The sequence below is a fragment of the Helicoverpa armigera genome, chromosome 2 (assembly GCF_030705265.1).
Source record: "Helicoverpa armigera isolate CAAS_96S chromosome 2, ASM3070526v1, whole genome shotgun sequence".
Taxonomy (NCBI): domain Eukaryota; kingdom Metazoa; phylum Arthropoda; class Insecta; order Lepidoptera; family Noctuidae; genus Helicoverpa; species Helicoverpa armigera.
Window position 1 is genome coordinate 15,114,363 of NC_087121.1, and position 18,895 is coordinate 15,133,257.

Here is an 18,895-nt window from a genome sequence, read left to right on the forward strand (position 1 = left end):
AACCACAATAATCGAGACATTGTTAATTATTTTAGCTGAGCTCGGTTGAGGGCTCATCAACCGTAGCGTTGTGGTGCAAAATTAATAGCGGCCAGATATTACCTACTGTAACGGGTGGTAGCGACATTTTTTAAAAGACCTGGTCGTACAATAATGTGCACGCAGTTGTTTTTTTGTTATCTAACGAAAAATTTAAAGTTAGAGATCGTATGGAAGAAAGTTTTTCAAATGTAACCAAAGGATAATGAAAAATGACAACTTATAACAAACAAATAAGTACCGAGATTTTGTTCAATTTCTTAAGGATAGGTGAAGGTGTAAGTAATTGTTAATCTCAGCCTGAATATACCAATTAAAAGTATCATTTGTACAATAAAGCATAGCAGCAAGTTTAAGCTGCTGCCTATTTTCAACTTCTTACATCTTCACCTATCTCTTCTCAATCTCAACCAAATTAAAAAAAGCATCATTCATACAATAAAGCGTTACAGCAAGTTTAAGCCGCTGCCTTGCACCGCTGCAGCGCTGACGATGCGCTGTCGCGACTGTTTGCACAGCACTGCAGCGCCTGTCATGCGGTAATGGATATTGAAGTGTTCAACCAAGCTGGATTTTTGTTACTGATAAAAAAATATACCTATTCGTTGCCCAGTTAATGGGACTCAGTTTCCGGATATCGAATTCGGTCTGGTATTGTATTTTGTTTGTTGGTTTCGATGGGTTTTCAACTTTTTTTCATGATATGAAATAATACGGGTTTTATATTTTTTCGAAATAAATGAATACCTTATTTTAACATTTAATAAATTAATAAAAATCATTTTTATTCACGAATATCTTGCAAACGGTTATCAAATATCCGCTGTTTACCTAGTACATGCACATATTTTGAAAAATAACCTTTCGCTTGACTTGATAAAATATGCTCCAATAGAAATTGACTCGAACTTGAAAGCAAAGACGAATAAAAGTTTATTTTCAATTGCACACTTTAGAAACCATTTTTCTAAAGTCGCCGTTTATTTATCCATTCTTCTACTTTATCCGAATATTACATTTCTAAGAAAAAAGTAATAACTCAAATATTCGTAATGCTCAAACAAAAATATAAAAACTGTCTGGCGTTTAAATCAATAATTCTGTTAAAGCTACATGTAGAATATTAATAAGTTTGGCACTTTTGTCTGCGAAGTTTCAAATAACTGTTATAAATTGAAACACAATGGATTTCAAATTAGATTTAGGTAATATAAAAATGTAAAAAAATATTGTTATGGAATAATAAAATATTAAAAACACTATATCTGAACATTAACAAGAACTACAGTCAGTTATCTTGCGCACAATTTCTCTTCATAGCAATAAGAGATAAGTTGGGCTTTACAGAGCGGCGGGAAATAATGTGCAGTCGGGATGAGCACAGATATTAGCGCAATTACACACGCGAGCACGCTCAGCACGGCCCCACGAATAAAGGTATGCACACATTTACACGAACATACATTTCATAAAGGCTTCGACGGTCACCATTATGCCATCGACAATATTGCAAATATCAGCCCTTCAATGCGAATTCATCTTTTGAATATTCAATGAGGATTAATCGACAATGTAATGCATCTATATTCGGAAGTCGGATTATATTTTGATGGTTTTGCGATTGTTTTTATGTAAGTATTTTTTTATTTTATAGAACCACAATAGGTACGACTACTTTATTTCAAGCCATGATAACTTTAAGTACCCAGTACATGTTAATAATAGATCCTTTATTAAAATGATACAAATTAATGAAAAAATATCGCTGAAAGAATTTGTTGCCATAATGGAGAGCATTAATAGTGAATTCAAAGTATAAAAATTACGGTCAAATCCTTTATTTAGGAATTCTAACGCTTTTTACTGTCACTACACTACACCTATGTCACACAGAATTAAGTCTACACAGCGGTAACTAACCCAAAACGTCACTTGAAACCGTAGCTCCATGTGTAAGTACCTTAAGGTCACATTAGTTACATGCGGCTAGCGGCGCGCCACAACGCGACGCCGTCACGCTCTGCGTAGCGTGCCGGTGTGTGAGCACCTTTACTAATAGCTCCGCAAAAATTGTTATTGTAGTTGCTGAGTCTTATCGCGTTGTGTTGTCTGGAGTGTAGTTTAAAATATCAAATTACTCGTATCAGTTTTTATTTAACGAGACAAAACATTAGACGATCTGTTTTTGACATTTTTATTGAGATTTAAAAACAATAATTGCATACAAATTATCCTAAAAATAAAAGTTTAGTATCAAAAGCTCCTTTAGTTCCCTTATTTGGGGTCAAAATGGTTACCAACGTACTACATAACAGTATCAAATAACAGTGACCCCTGGGGCCTATCTGTAGTTAATTGTCTCCCCATGGTACCTAACGACAGATGGCGGCAACTTGAGCAGCGTGGTACCAAATTATGCCATCTATATGCTTCCGACGACCGTCATGTTATGGTTCTTCAAATAACAACAGAAAAAGGGTAACTATTTCCCCATACAATTTTGCATGGCCCGGCGTAGGTACAATGCTACAAAGCGTAGCAAATCCGTAGCGGGTTATAACCGCGTAGTATTCGTAGCTAAGCTCGATAATTCAATACTTTACAACATTGAAAATTGTCTAGAACATTAAATTATTTAAAATGATTCCCCATCAGTGAAGTTGTTAAACGCTAAGAGGTAAATGACGCGCACGATTCGGCAATAAACCTTAACATAATGTAGGTAACGACCCGAGAGATACTAACTTACCTGACGGCTGAGAAAAGTTGAGGGTTAACTGTAAAAGTTAAACAAGCTTTAAAAACCATTAATATTTAACATTTTCATATTTAACTAGCTCGCTCACCACTTTGATTCATTTGTTTTCGGGGCTATTAATTTCCAATCCGTTTTAATTTGCGGCGCCGGATTATTTACATTAACGAGTTCGTACTAAAGTTGCTTTTATGTAATTAAAGTAGTGATAGTATCTATGGCCTTATTTATATACTTTTTCGAAATAGAAATAATCACATTTATTCGTAACTAACTCAGAGTATATTTTTTTAATTGTAATTGTAATTTTTAACGAATTATTTAGTTGCAATATCCAGTTTTTAACACAGCTTCTTTTGCTACAGTTAATATTACAGGTTTGAAAGTGATCATTTTTAAACGTTAAATAAAATTGAGTAAGTATTTGTTTACAGTTATTAAACAATAAATATTTTATGCGATGCCTGCTATGATAATAACTCTAACAAAAGTTCATCAATATTTGATTACTTTAATTCGTGTGATATAAAAAAATTGAAAACATTTAGACGCCGAAAAGAAATTACATTTTATATTCGGCTGAAAAAATATGCAAATGGTTTTAGCGTTATTACTGTTACGTAAAACCTAATGTTTCCTATATATGTTACACGAATATCACTCTTGTATTTATAATTCTGATTTTAATGAAGGGTTGTGGAATACAGTGGTTCCCAAAGATAATCTGTGCGTGTAACACGCGGTGTATACATTAGTACAATATTGACAGAGGCAATCGGGCCCGCGCCCAGCCGTGACTGGGACAAAGTGCGGTCCGAAGTGGCCCCGCCTGCGCCCGCCTGCGCCCGCCACACTAATGGAGGGAAAACGGCCGATTACAATTACGACCCACCGAGTGGAAAGTTGAGCTTTCATGATATTAACTCAAAGGTCGAAACGTGTTAAACCCCACGTTTTAATACCCGTTTCTTAAACTTTTGCATACAACTTCTAATGGAGGATTTACGAGTTCTCACGTTAAAATAAGTTACGATGTCCTCTTTATTCCCGGAGTGGCGAGCGTACTTTAAATATATCTTAGTTGGAGCGAAATTTATTTTTGTGTTCGTGCGTTAGAATATTATATTTTGCGTTCTTTGTGACTTTTATGAGCTTGTTTAACAATGAAATGTTCGTCCAGTATATGCATTAATAACAATTATATTTTGTAAAACAATGTAGCTTGTTAAAGTTATGAATGTCTTCAATAGTACCAGCGTAATTTTACTGGGGTTTCTGTAGTAGCAATAGTCATAATAATGAGCAAATTAATACTATAACAATGCGATTGTTTTCAGTTCTCAAGACAATGTTTTCAATTAGGTATTCACTTCGCTGATCTAGTTTCAGGATAATGAATTTTATTTAGCTGAAGCTATTTCACGCTTTCCAAAAACCATAGTTTCCGTTGACTACCAAGAGAATCTCTAGGTTTCGATTATTCTTTTATTGTGTATACCTGCGTTTAGGCACGCATGGTAACACTGGGACCTTTTAACAGATTACTCCCTGCTCCCTGGCCCAAAGGTAAAGCTGCTTTGATTTCGTGGAGTGCTGACATCATGACACAAAGACGCAATCATTTCACAAGTGAACAACTTTCAAATGACTATCTTCCGTAGCTGTCGATTTGCTTCAGTGGCCTTCATCTACAGGGTGAAAATATAGATTTGTCTTAGAGTATATTATCACAGTTGTTTTTTAATTCGAATCATCGATGACAATTTTAGATAGCTGATTTTCTTAGCGGATAGGCCCTGTCAATGAGATAACTCAACATGCATAACGGCATGAACGGCATGGTTAGTTGTAAACTAACGGCAGTTGTCTTTTCTTCAAAACGTAAGATTTTTTATCCAACTTAAAGTTAAAGCTTATTCCTGACCAATAAAGACAAAGTGACAGACGAAATCGGGTGCTGCGCTTGTAGCGTTATGAGAATAAGAGTTTTCAACATCTTTTACCGAATCGTTCGAATGGAAAATCGCTAATGAGGCTGAACGCAACTCAAAGAGGACATACTCGCCGAACAAATTTGCCTATTCCGACTCAATTCGAATATTTCTTTTATTATAAATGCTGTTATTACGCGATACGAGCATGGGTAATTTATTTTTTATGAGTTCCGTTTGGAAGTAGATTTTGGTGGAAAAAATAATTTGTTTGGCGCTCAACGATTTTTTTTTATTCGCAGTTTTATAGCTTAATGGCGTTCAACTACTTATATACCGATTTACGATGCATTTTTATTTAAGGTATTTTTTGTTTCGGACACAAATTGTGTATTTCGCACGTTTGGTGAACATATTTCCGAAAAGTGTTTTTACCGTGATGTGACTTATGATGAAAAGTTGCAAGAAGTTTAGACTAGTATATGTAATGTGGTAATGGAATTTTCCTTGAATAGAACAATACGACATGCTCGTAGATGATGCAATATTGTTTCAAAAGTAATAAATTAATTCATGGACAATAATAAATTCAATAGCCGGATATGATCTTTCTAGTGCTACGAATTATTACAAATGGAAATTCTTAGAAAGACCTTTTACATAATTTGTTGCTCAATCGTCTGATAATAATTTCTTTTCTTCGGTCTACTTTACTTAAACCAACACAGAGTTACGAAGACAATTAAGATATTAAACTGAAGATTAATAACGAATAATGTAAAAAGGTAGACAATGAATAAATGTTCCCTTTTTCTTGATAATTCCTCCGTGCGGAAAATCGCAAAAGGGTTTTAAAGTGCTACGGATAAAGGGGGGGTGGTGCGGATTAAAAGTAGAGGGGGGGATGGCGCGGGGGTCGGTGTTCGCGGGGGGAGGGGTGCGAGCTCGTTAGCGACAATTTTTCTCAAAGCTCTCGCCAGGGAATTGTCACAATTCCGATTGTGACGAATTACGCCGGGAACAATATGGCGCACTCTTTTTTATTTAATGAAATAGAACTTAACGACTATTTCAAGAGGGATGTAATCAATTGATCATCTTAGTAATGCCTTGTCTACCTTCTTTAAGCTTAGAACCTACCTATAATATTTCGGAAAGCCGTTCTAACAAGGCCCACAATACTTGCGACAAGAAACCTAAAATACATTTACAAAATGATACCCAACCAATTTTATTAAAAGAAGATTTAATGAAACCTCAAAATCAGATGATTAACCATTCCCATACAGGCTCCGAGCCTCTTTATCTGGGAAGATTTCATTTCTAATCCAATAAATTGGTTCCCCGAATCCATTAAATTAATACGATCATATCGGCCGGGAAGCGAACATCTACGTACAGGACAGTATATCAGTAAATGGAGGTACAGCGTACATAAATTTAAAGCCAGTACTTTTTTAAATTATTTTCCGTAGCGCGTGACGTCATTGATGCAATCCGGCGTAGTGATTGTATTAAATGGTAATTTATTTTAGTTTGCCTCGAAGGCGTGCCATGCCGCTGTTAATTACAAAACTAATTAAAACTGCCGATTCTGTAATTAATCTCCTCGCCGCCGGAGAAGGGGACGTCTGGCAAAAATACCTATCTATACACAAGTTGTGGTACATTATCGATGTCCCATTAAACAAGTTTTCTTATTAGAATCGGTAAGATTCATGTGACCGAGAGTGCCGTAGCACAAACTACTACGTACTACATGTAGTAGTACTTCTACCTACGCTACAGAAATGCTAGTTACTTGTCAATATAGCATTGCGTAGGTATTAAACTTGTTGATTCTTTGTGAGTGGGAAATTATATATTACTATACGGGTACAAAAGTGACAGTATCCGTCAGTCAAAGGTGAAACAAACTTATGAATCACAATCAATACTTACATACTTAGGTACAAATAACTACCACTTTAATAACAAAAACAAACGTCGACTTCTAACAGCAATACCTATCTATGTAAGAGCCCTTAACTAATGTAACGCAATAGGGTTTTAATATAATAAAATACGGAGTGCCGGATAAAAGGCATAAAAGACGACAAATTGATTGAGAGTCGCTAGTACGGACGACACCGCACTGAAACAGGGTTGTAGACAGATTGGCCGTCATACAAAATGGAAAATGAATATTGAAGCATCGGAAAGTAGTTAGGAGAATGTACTCTGTATCTTTGTGTAGTGTTCTGTAGGTGAACAACAAAGAATGTCCATCATCCATGTTTCCTCGAAACAGTTTTGTGTTTGATGTTCATACATCTGTCATTGAAATAAAACTACCATTATGCACTACATACATTTACATACCATAAAAACATTATTTTACTATAATAATTAACGGCATTACTAGTAGTTACTGGCTACTTTATCAAAATAGTGGCTATCATTTCACGTCTTAGGTAGTATCAATACAGGCCAAACCAAACCAATACAAACTACCCAGGTCAAAGACATAAAGCAGCCTCCAGATAAATAGTTACTGATGATATTTAAATCTCAGATAAATAATTTGCACCATACATAATCATTTTTATTTACCACAGACATATTTTTTTCGAACCAGTATTATTCGTAAAACTACTTTTGCCTCTTACCAAGACACCTCTTTTCCAGTCTTATGTGTAGTTGACAACCCTGCCAGGCTTGGAGCGGTGGTTGCGGATCTAATTCCAGCATTATATCGACGCTCTGACTATCAATATTAGTTACAAGAACAGAAGCGACGGCACATCCTATAAGTATCTAAATAAGGTCACAAATAATACTTGTTATATTTTAAAGGAAAAAAAGATATTTTTTATTGTATTTTCTTTATTATATTTTTTATACTAGATAACTATTTAAGTGTATGTAAATAAGTTAACAAAACTCTATTTTACCCCCATAAAAACCTATTCCCTAAACATATTAAGATCACTTGATCGTAATTAAGTTATACTGTAGCTATATATGTAGGTACTTAAATAAACATTGGGTAAATATTCACATAGAACTTACAAATAGAATTAACTAAACTTTTGAAGAAATACAATCTAGTGATGTATTGCGAGAGTAACAATCTTTGATGTTTCCCCACTTAATAAACGTATCCAAAAATAGAACAAAACAAAAGTCAAACTGGATAAAGATACAAGTTTTTACGCGTGGGGAGCAACCCTTGGGCGCGTGGGTGAGTGTTAAACAAATCTTTTAACTATTGGAAACGTGTCAAGCTGATTTCACAGCTACACGATAAAAGTATAAGGAAAACCGAATTTTGTAAAACGTGAATAGAGAGCTTTTCACCGCAACGCGAGTATTAAATATGAAAAGCGCCGACCGACGGCCCCAACACACCAGGATTGCATGAAAGTAGTTTAAAGAAATATAATTTTAATAAAATTTCACATTTTTCTGCACTAATAAAATACGTTCGAATCGCATGGACTTGGAAACTGTTCAAACTTTATAAATATGTTTTTCTATGAATAGAAAATGAACGTAATCTTAATAATATGAAAAGATGGAGTTAGTTCCCCGTGAAATAAAAACATGAATGTAGGTGCGGCATACAGTCTCAAAAAAGAGAAAAATAAACGATTTGGAACAAAATAATAGTTATTTGTTATACAAGAGTGCAAAGTTGCTTTTTAACCGCGGGCTCAATTTTGATGACCGAGCAAGCGAAGGATTCTAAAATTGAAACACGAGCGTAGCGAGTGTTTCAATAATTAGAATCCTGAGCGATAGCGAGGGAATCAAAAGAGCGCAAGGTGAAAAATCTTTGCACTCGAGTGCAACACGTAACTTTTCATCCCACCTCATCGAGGAAATTACTAAATGCAAAAAAAAACAAAATGGCGCGCACATATGAGTATCTAGACACACGGCAGTGTGTCCGCCAAGTTCGAGCAAAAAAAGCGACACACCGGCCGTGGGTTATATTACACGAACCATTTCGGGCCAAATTCGACCCCCCTATAACTCAAAATCTATTTTATTTACACATTTCAAATTTCTAGTATCTGTTGAGACCCCCTCACTTATCTAAAATACAAAATTTCATTAATATACCTATTGTAGGTCTTGAGATATTGACGTCAGAAAATCGCTATTTTTACTATACACTCACTGACTGACTGATTCACTGACTCACTCATCAAAAACCTAGACCACTTCCAATGGTCGTATTGACTTGAAATTTGGCATGTAGGTAGGTCTTTATGTCAAGGTAAAGGGAAAAATCTGAAAATGGCCAAGTGTGAGTCGGTTTCAAAATAATGAAGGTGTAAAATACCCAGTGTAAAGGACAATGGGCAGATTGGTATACCCCACCAATAGCAATGTCATATATATCATTGGATAGGCCTTTTTATGTAGAACAACATTTACTATGACAGCTTTGCTTAAATGTTTGTCCGTTCTGAGATATAAATCAAAAACTGTGCAAAAGTTAGAACTAAGTAATCTATTGATAACTCAAGTTTTTAAAGGAAAATCTAAGTACTACCAAGTGTAAGTCTTGTAAGTGCTACCTGCTGTGCCCGTTAGGGTCCATAATTGTTACTATTATGTAGCATTTCAACCTTTTATTGTATCAACTGGATTTTGGGCGTAATGAGAAACCGCACCAATAGCAAAGTCATATATATCGTTGGATAGGTCTTTTTAATTGGAACAATATTTACTATGACAGCTTTGTTCTATTGTTTGTCCGTTCTGAGATATAGATCAAAAACAATCTTTCAATCTTTCTGATCAAAATCAATCAACAATTCTTTCGGTGTTAGATAGCCGATAGCTTTTTACCCGGGTTCGTGCAGAGGTTCCCACGGGATGCGGGTGAAACCGCTGGTGCTACATAATAGTAACAATTATGGACCCTAACGGGCACAGCAGGTAGTTCTTACAAGACTTACACTTGGTAGTACTTAGATTTTCTTTTCAAAACTTGAGTTATGAATAGATTACTTTGTTCTAACTTTAGCACAGTTTTTGATCTATATCTCAGAACGGACAAACAATAGAACACAGCTGCCATAGTAAATGTTGTTCCAGTTAAAAAGACCTATCTAACGATATCTATGACTTTGCTATTGGTGCGGTTTTTCACTACGCCCAAAATCCAGTTGATACAATAAAAGGTTGAAATGCTACATATAATAGTAACAATTATGGACCCTAACGGGCACAGCAGGTAGCACTTACAAGACTTACACTTGGTAGTACTTAGATTTTCCTTTAAAAACTTGAGTTATCAATAGATTACTTAGTTCTAACTTTTGCACAGTTTTTGATCTATATCTCAGAACGGACAAACATTTAAGCAAAGCTGTCATAGTAAATGTTGTTCTACATAAAAAGACCTATCCAATGGTATATATGACATTCCTATTGGTGGGGTATACCAGGTCCCATATATTTGTGCCCATTGTCCTTTATACCCCTAAGGAACTAAAACGAACTAAATTTATCTATATTTATATAATATATCTTCGAATGGTCGTACCGATCTGAAATTCGTTACAAAGGTTTGTATTTAGGCAAAGTAAAAATCTGAAAACGGCCAAGTGTGAGTCACTTTCGAAAATAACGAATGTGTAACTTTGATCCACGAACATAATATATGATAACATGTCATGTCAGTCAGTTGGTAAATCTAGTCCATTTAGTTAATCTAGTTCATTTCTTTGTAAGAAGCATAGTCCATATTCAAAAATCTGAAAGATAGTATAAATGAGACATTTCCTTAACTAACTTAATCATAAGAAAAAATAAAATAAACAACCTTACAAAAATAAATGAAATCCCACCCAAAACAAAAATGTGAAAGGCTGCCAAGTTCGATAATATGGAAATCCTTCGCCTATAAAAGAAGTGAGATCTGAATAAGTACCAAGTTCCATACACATACCTCAGTCAAAAATAGTTACTTTTTAATAATGTTACTTGGCAAGTTTTAATAGAAAATTAAATACTTGATTCATTGCGTTTAGTAGGTTTATAAAAAGGTGTGTGAAAACTTGCCAAGTAACATCATTAAAAAGTAACTATTTTTAACTGAGGTATGTGTATGGAACTTGGTACTTATTCAGATCTCACTTCTTTTATAGGCGAAGGATTTCCATATTATCGAACTTGGCAGCCTTTCACATTTTTGTTTTGGGTGGTCAAATTAAAAAGAAGTGCCTATTAAAGTTCATTTATTTGATAACTCAGTTTAAAAATGAAACGAGGTTAAAAATCTATGTAAAAACAATAATAAAAATTACTTAATTAATTGAATAATTATTTTAAGCAGTATTTTTTTTGTTTAATATGTATTTGTTTGAAAAATCTTATCTTATTGTCACAAATGGAGTATTGCACACCATGTTCTAAATTCAAATCACTTTGCCGCTCTAGAGGATAAAAACGACTTTTGCGCTCAGATATCAAAGGGTAAAACTACTCTTTCCGAGATGGTAGGATGAAAAATCCTTTTCCACTTCGCCATCGACGATATACATATGTAAGTTATATTTTAACGTTAATCTTTACTACGTTTTTCTAAGTTTCTACATCAAAGAGAACGTTTGCTTTTTCTATAAAATACCAAAAGTCGCTGAAAAAAGTTTCATAAATTAATAAAGATTATAACAGCGTCGCACAATTTCAAACTAGTTTAATTACTCACAAAGTCTATATCACAGACTTGTATTAATTTAGTTACAAGACAGAGATTGATTGCGCCGGATGTCGTCATTATTTCAGACTTGTTATAATCCCGACCTAAATTCTAATTCCATCTCAGACTTTACTATTATTAAAGCAGAATTTGTAATTTGAACGTGGATTACACTTTAGATATTAGTTCGTGCTAAAATAATCATAATGGTAGAGCTAAATTAGTATAATAGAAGGTTATTAATCTGTTTAATAGACTGAACAATGTATTTGTGTAATTAAATTAAAAATCCCTCCTTCATTGTTGAAGATTTCGTATAGTATTAGGTACCGCAACCTGTTTGATTTAGATATTTATTTCGACGTCTCAAGGGTCGTTTGTTAATCATTCAATTCTTAAATTTACCAATACACTCATAAAATAAGCCGATTAGAAGTAATCGTGTAATTAATATTTTACTTAATAATATGCTAGTTAATACATACACACAATTCTTTAGAGATGAATGTGCACCTAATAGATACAAAGATTACATGTAGAATGAAAATTATACACACACAAGTTGTTCAGACTTCATGGTCATATCCTCTTTTCTATCTTTATTTTTCTTCCTGCCATGACGGGTTTCGCTTTTGTTTTCACTTCTCTTTGGGAAAGTCAAAAATTTGGTATCGCCCGCGGTTCGTCGCGCGATAGAAATAAGAAAAACCCTTAAAAGCCTCGCTAGAAGTGCTGTTCGTTAGTACCTCGATCACCCGGACCCGTGAAAAGACAATACGAAGCAAGTGCAGAGAAAGTGTCCCGCTGGCCGGCCGGCATTCGAGCGCCCCGTCGTCGGCAGACTACCTTCCTGTCCACTTCCCTGTTTCCCAGGTAAGTTTGCCTTTTTCACCTACATTGAGGGTCACGGGGTTTCAACGGGGACTTCAACGGAGTTTGCAGTAACGCCACAAGTAATTTAAATACGGTAAATATATTTGTCGGCGCATTGATAACATTAAAATTATGAGCGGGTAACCCCGAATAGAGTAGTAAGTGTCACGACGAGTGATGGCAGCAGTCATTCTGGTGACAGGTGCCAACTGAATTGTGCACATAGTAACCTATTGGCTCGAAATCTCATTCCATCTTACTGATTGTGAATAAAATGGTGAGGAAACCAAATAATGGAACGGTGGACTACACAAGCGTGCCTTTATTTTTGAATTCCGGTCGTTGCAACGCCCACGAAGCAACGTGACAGCCATGACCGCCGCGAGGCTCCTTCTGACGCTCCCACATATTATTTTACTGCATATAAAACTTAATTTAATCAATAAAACTATTAGTGCTTCTATTATTAATTTAATATACTTGATAAGATATGTCTACGGTTATAATGATTAAAGATAAAGAAAAATAATATTGCTTTAACTTTTTACATTATGTTGTCGATGCGTATCTGCCATTTCATGTCGTTATCAATCCAAATTCCCAGTTTGGTACTGTTCACCTCTTTAATTTGTGTCTCTTTATATACTGTATTTCGGAAATATTGCGCTTATTGCGGGTAGTTGTTTTTTTTTATTTAATTACTAAATTAATTTTAGCTAGCCATTCTATGACTGAGATCTTATATTACGTATTTCATGTAATTAACTTTTATTTTTTATTCTGTCAAGTTTGCAACTTGCAAGTTGCAAGACTGGATAAGAAGTCGGTTGTTAATACAGTTTGATTTTACCTTCACAAGGCACACGCATAAAGATAAGCAAGTTAACCGCTGTTCTCACCATTATATCCATAACTCATGAGTGTAAGCCCTCGAGATCGGTGTAAGTTTCCAAACCTGTGATTAATAACGCTCAAGACGGGATAATCTGCTATTAAATACCTGTGTAAAGCCAACCGTATCGCTTTACAAACTACACACCCACGGCAAAATATACGCTGAGTTTGTAACAATTTCTTTACATATTATGTTCGCGTATTTAGATAATTAAAATAGGATCCTCGTAACGGCAATTTGATGAAAAGATTTGAATTGCGAGTGGGTATATAATCCAGCTTTGTGTCCGAACATTTGTACAAACGACCTCAATTACTCATCTTTTATTCTCCACTCAGTTTGATGACTTTCCATTACCAAAATCATAATCCTTCATGAAATCCTCATGCGCATTCCAGTCCCCCGGATTTAACGGAATAGAAATTTGACATTATGTAAACACTAAATTCGAATAATTCCGTTTGTATGATAAGGTAATGGAGTCGGTGGGTGCCGTATTTGGGATGTGTTATCAAATGGACCCAAAAGTTCGGCCGGGCCTGCCCCGTCTGATAATACCTACTTGGAAGGACCGTTTTCCATCAGACCGGATTTTGGGAATAAAATTACCATACAAACGTGTTATATACGGTAATATACTGAACCGTTTTGGAACTTTATCAAACTTGGTAGATTTTATTCTATGGTGTTTTGTTTTACTTACTTTCCAACTTTGTCTGTTTGGGTTAGCCAATCGGAACGTCAAGTGGTTTAGCTGAAAACTGTAATTTAACTATTTAACTATCATTTGTATCTTCCTCTTCTTTCTTACTTAAAACCACTCAAACTTACAACTAACTTACTACCCACATCTAATAGTTGTGATAAAACTGAGTCAGCAATTTCCCGGGCAAATATTCTCGTAGTGCGTACGAGTGCGGCCACTGCGGGCAAGTGTGGGCAATTTAGTAACATTTTTGTGTGGCCGCCATATGTTGCGAGTGGCCGCCGCTCTTAATTGCCTCTGTTGGAACCCTTCTGCGGATTGTAGATTGCGCTGCGGTGAAATAATTCACAGAGGAACTTCTGTGTGAATTAGTTCTGCCTATGTGCTGTGGTATTGACTTAGTGCGGATGAGTTTCAGGGGTGGAGTAAGTGGTAGCTTTGTACGTATGTTGTATAACTTTACTGTCTATAAGATTGTGAAATTAACATTTTATTAGGTGAACAGTTCTTTTGTGAATATTTTTTTCTTCAATCAATGTTAAATTTTACCTTTTACTACACGATTAATTGCAATAATGTTAATTGCAAACTTTTAGGCCTTTGGATCCTTTGCAATTCGGTACTTTAACTTTTCCATGTTTGAAGGTACGTTAACAATTCCGTAAGAGTATATCAAAAGTTCAGAACTCCACATGGAAGTAACGTGAGCAATATATCTGGAGTCTGTTAACTGATCGCACTGGGATTACGATAGTTTAATAATATCAGTTTAATTATGACTTCACCTACCGGGATAGTATCGGTCTCGCTGTGAATAACCCTGTATGGATCAACCTTACATTAATGCTTTTAAGAGGATTACTGACTAATTGATCCCCGTCGGCCGAGACGAACTGACTGCCTTGATCCCAGATTAATTGTTATTATCTATAGCCTATATAATGGAAGGAAGTACCTACTCTTGAGTTTCCCTTTGACGTAAGATCGAGTAGAAAATAGGATTATTGTTTGGCGATTTGTGGCTAGATTTTAATTATTTCTTATTTGTCAGTCTGTGTTTGTAAAAAAAAATGAAAAATATGCCATTTTGACTATATTATATGCTACTTTTACTCGAACATTTAGTTTTACCAGTTCCAAAATTACCATCTTTATATGCAGGCTGATGAGGAAGTGGTCATGTCTGCAGACGGTCTTTGAGTCCAGCGTCCAGGTGGACTGACGATCGATGAAGAAGGTGACACTTCGTGGATGGCTCCGAGTTGCCCAAGACCGGGATAGATGCAATGGTAATGATATTCAGGATAACTTTGTAGGAAAGTCTGTGATAGCCGTATTTATGTTATTATGTCGCAATTTACTATCTTTTTAAACTTTGATTCTCGTAAGATATGATGGCTTCCGGAATATAAAAATACTGTGTAAAACTCTTTATTAGAACTCGCAACCTTTTCATTCAATTTGTTGTAAATAGCGCAGTTAGTTTCCCTTTTTATAAGGGATGCTCAGAAGGGCTCGGTAGTAACCTGTGATACTTTAGTATGGCAATCTTTTGTTCAACGGACAGCTCTCGTCCTATTCCACAAAATTTCTGGAAATCACAGGCTACAGTATTTCTACTATCTTATCCCAATTCAGAAATTAATGCTATACATACTTATGTATTATTTACAATATCCTAAGTAATGTGCAGTTCAACCAAATGCACAGCCTAATGATAACTATTTTATTAAATTCTTCTATTTATTTAGTTCTTTTTAAGGTATATAATATCTGTTATTCTTATAGTACATAGTAACTAGTTCTTTTATCCATAAATAAGCCACAGCTTTCATACTAATGTGGTTTAATATCTCCTATAAATAAACTCAAAGATCTTATGTCAACAAAGTTATATTTGTTTGAGCTTTTCTATCATCAGAAATCCAAGTAGATATTCACAAATCAAAGGCTTTCCACGAAATTAGTTTTCGTATGAAAACCACAATATTGTAAAGGAAAATAAATACAGACGTAATAATGTGTGACATTATTATTTTATTGAAAATATCGGGAAAATAGGTAGAATAAAGAAAAACATCGTAATATAAATAGACAATATTATTGTATAAATTTTTGTATACATATTAATATGTATAACCGAATTAACTATATTATTACACTGACTAGATATTTTTCACTAAACAATTTGGCAGTTTCGTTTCTCAACTTCCTGAATCTTGTGAGCAACCTGAGGACAAAGACAAACAGAATTAATTACATTGAAATGAAAAAATAACGAAGATTTATTAAAAAAGAAAATACATCCGCTGAATTAAAAAGAGGGGAGAAAAAGACGGTACCTTACATTTATTGACTGACTTAAAGAAGGATTCACATTTAGTTCTGGCATTTCAATATTAATTTTGTTTCCTTACCATGGTCCGGGCAGTAATGTCGTCGGCGTCTCCGTCGCCGTTGAGCGTCGCATGCGTCTACGCAGGTCTCTTCTGTACACAAAATAAATTAATTTATTTACAGAGTGTACAATTACCTCTTTTTAGGACTTTGAAGTATAAAATTAATTAACTTAGCTATTTAAAAAAATTACAAGACCTTGTTTTTAAAAAATGCCATAGTTTTACAGATTTAAATGCTTGTAATAATTGTTTTAGAAAATCCATCAGATTCTAGTCCAAAATCTCACTATCACAGCGTTTTCACACGAGTGAATTTTCCGAGCGAAACTGGTGTTTTGCTCGGACTTTTCTATTGTGTTTTGTCGGAAAATTCGCCAGTGTGAAAGCGCTACCAGTGGACGATAAATGATAATGAAACTTCAACTACCAATAAAACCTTTTACTGTAGCACTAAAACTCATTATTCTCTTTACCGTCACAGCAGGCGGGGTGGTGCGGCGGCGCGGCGTCGTCCTCGTGGCGGGCGAGCGCGCGCAGCTGCAGCGTGTAGGCGCGCGCGCCGCCCGACGACGCGTTCGCGCCGCCCGCGAATGTCGCGTATGGACTTATTTCGTACACATCTGATGACAATACTCGATAAGTGAGGTTTTGAATATAATTTAGCCGGACCTAAAACAGTTGTGTTATGTTTTATACCAGCGGATTTTCTGCTTGGATTTTCGGAACAATAACGCACGGGCGTCTTTTTGTACCGTCAATTTATTGTCAATTGTTTGCTTTTGTAAAGATATAGTGCTAGGTTTTCCGGCTCGGAAAATCCACCAGTATGTAAGAGACGGACAAACTGAAATGTGTTGCGAGATATATAGGCAACTTATGATTCGCTCTAGTTAATAGTTTATTACTATTCAGAACCACTTTTATGATTGAATAAGGAAGGGAAAATTAAAATACTAATGAATAACGTTTGTTAATGGCATTTGTAGCAAACAACCAGATTTTTTCAGCATCAGAATAATGCAAATTGAATTTCCATTAAAGATACGTAGACAATACACACAAATAACCAGTACAATGCCATGTGTCCACAACAGAGTACTCGGAATAGGGTAAAAACCAAACCATTATTCGGTACCCAATATATCCGTATCTAAATAAATAAGGCTTTAGTGAGCAGCGAATTTCATGCTCTTCATGTAATATAATATTTATGCGGAACAATTTTTACGAAAAGTTAATTATTGTATCTGCAGGCCTTTGTACTTTATAGAGTTGAACAATGTGATATTACAGGCCCGGCCTAAGCTTAAAGGGATATTTGATGAAATTGGAACCAGAGTATTAAATATTAAATTCCCCAGAGTGTCTTGAAAGCCTGTAAAAGGTTCTCGACGCATAAAAATTCTTAGTAGCCGTATTCCCAAGGTTTTAAAGGAAATTGATGATGAAAAGTATATTGAATAAAGATGTCGAAATACTTGAACTGTGCAGAATATTTTTACTTCCGTTTAACGTAATAGAAATTATTTTATATGTATTAAAAGTAGATAAAAAATAAAACGTGATCGTAAAACAAAACGTGCGCGAACCATCTCCGGGCGAAGATTTTATTTTCATTCGATTTTCTATGAGATTGTGACGCTCCGGAAATTCGTCACATCAGGATACCATCGGGCGAGCACGTGTGACATACAATGGAAAGCAACAAAACTAAAAAGTACTCTCTACTTCCAAAACAGATTTGTAAGGAGAAAATAGGCTAGTGTAACACGATTGAAGCAAACTTACGTCAAAGACTATTTTTGAATTTCCTCTTTAAAAACATTATATTTGCGTAGATTTGCTATTATTTAAATACATATTGGAATAATCACTCCTTGTTCCACGGCATGGTTTTTCAAACAATTGACCAGTAGCCATACACAGATGACGTTTGAAACCGAACGACCGATTTTTGCCATTTGCAAAGTTTCTCTAATAATGTGTATGCGCGACAAAAATTCACCACTTTGACCGCGCTATAACTCTTTCAAATTGTACTACACTTCAAAAGGAATTCATGTTTTCTTACCTGGCGGGTCTGGTGGCAGTTTTGTAGCTTGATGTTGTGGCGCCCTGTAGGTCCCACAAGTGGGCTTCTCAGCGCTCGTCGACACGCGAGCGACGGCCCCGTCAGTCCTGGTAGAAAAACGTATAAAAATAAATAAAGGAAAAAACCTACCTATAAGTAAAAACAAACAATTAGACGGCAAACCAAAAAAATAAAAAAACATATATAAATGATTAAAATTAATAGTGTGTGACGATGAAACCTTTTAATTAATATTTATTGGTATTATATTTATGTACCTATTTATTTCAAATGCTTCGTGATTTCAAAGTGACCCAGATTCGGTGGTCCCAAGTGTAATGGGCGTACATATTCAAAACGATACAACATTAGCATTTTAAATTAAAAATTGTACGGACAAATCGCCTCCCTAGCGATTCAATAATTATGCATCGCCGAATTAAATTGTAATTGTAAATTCATGGTTCCAAAAGATGTAATTGGTTTTGCAGCGAATATTAATAAATCCTTTTTTTTATGTAAAACG

At 35.2% G+C, this 18,895-nt stretch overlaps 1 protein-coding gene across 1 annotated transcript in view; it reads right to left on the bottom strand.

Moving 5' to 3' along the window:
• Positions 1–15,916: 15,916 nt before the first annotated feature.
• The window catches only part of LOC110371410 (cell adhesion molecule Dscam2), a 36,144-nt gene continuing 33,165 nt past the window's right edge, over positions 15,917–18,895 (bottom strand). The window contains exons 31-34 of the mRNA XM_064040996.1: positions 18,370–18,476; positions 16,772–16,918; positions 16,317–16,388; positions 15,917–16,129 (exon numbers count right to left, since the gene is read on the bottom strand). Coding sequence (XP_063897066.1) covers positions 16,104–16,129; positions 16,317–16,388; positions 16,772–16,918; positions 18,370–18,476 — 352 coding nt within the window. The 3' untranslated portion in view covers positions 15,917–16,103. The remainder of the gene's footprint in view (positions 16,130–16,316; positions 16,389–16,771; positions 16,919–18,369; positions 18,477–18,895) is intronic.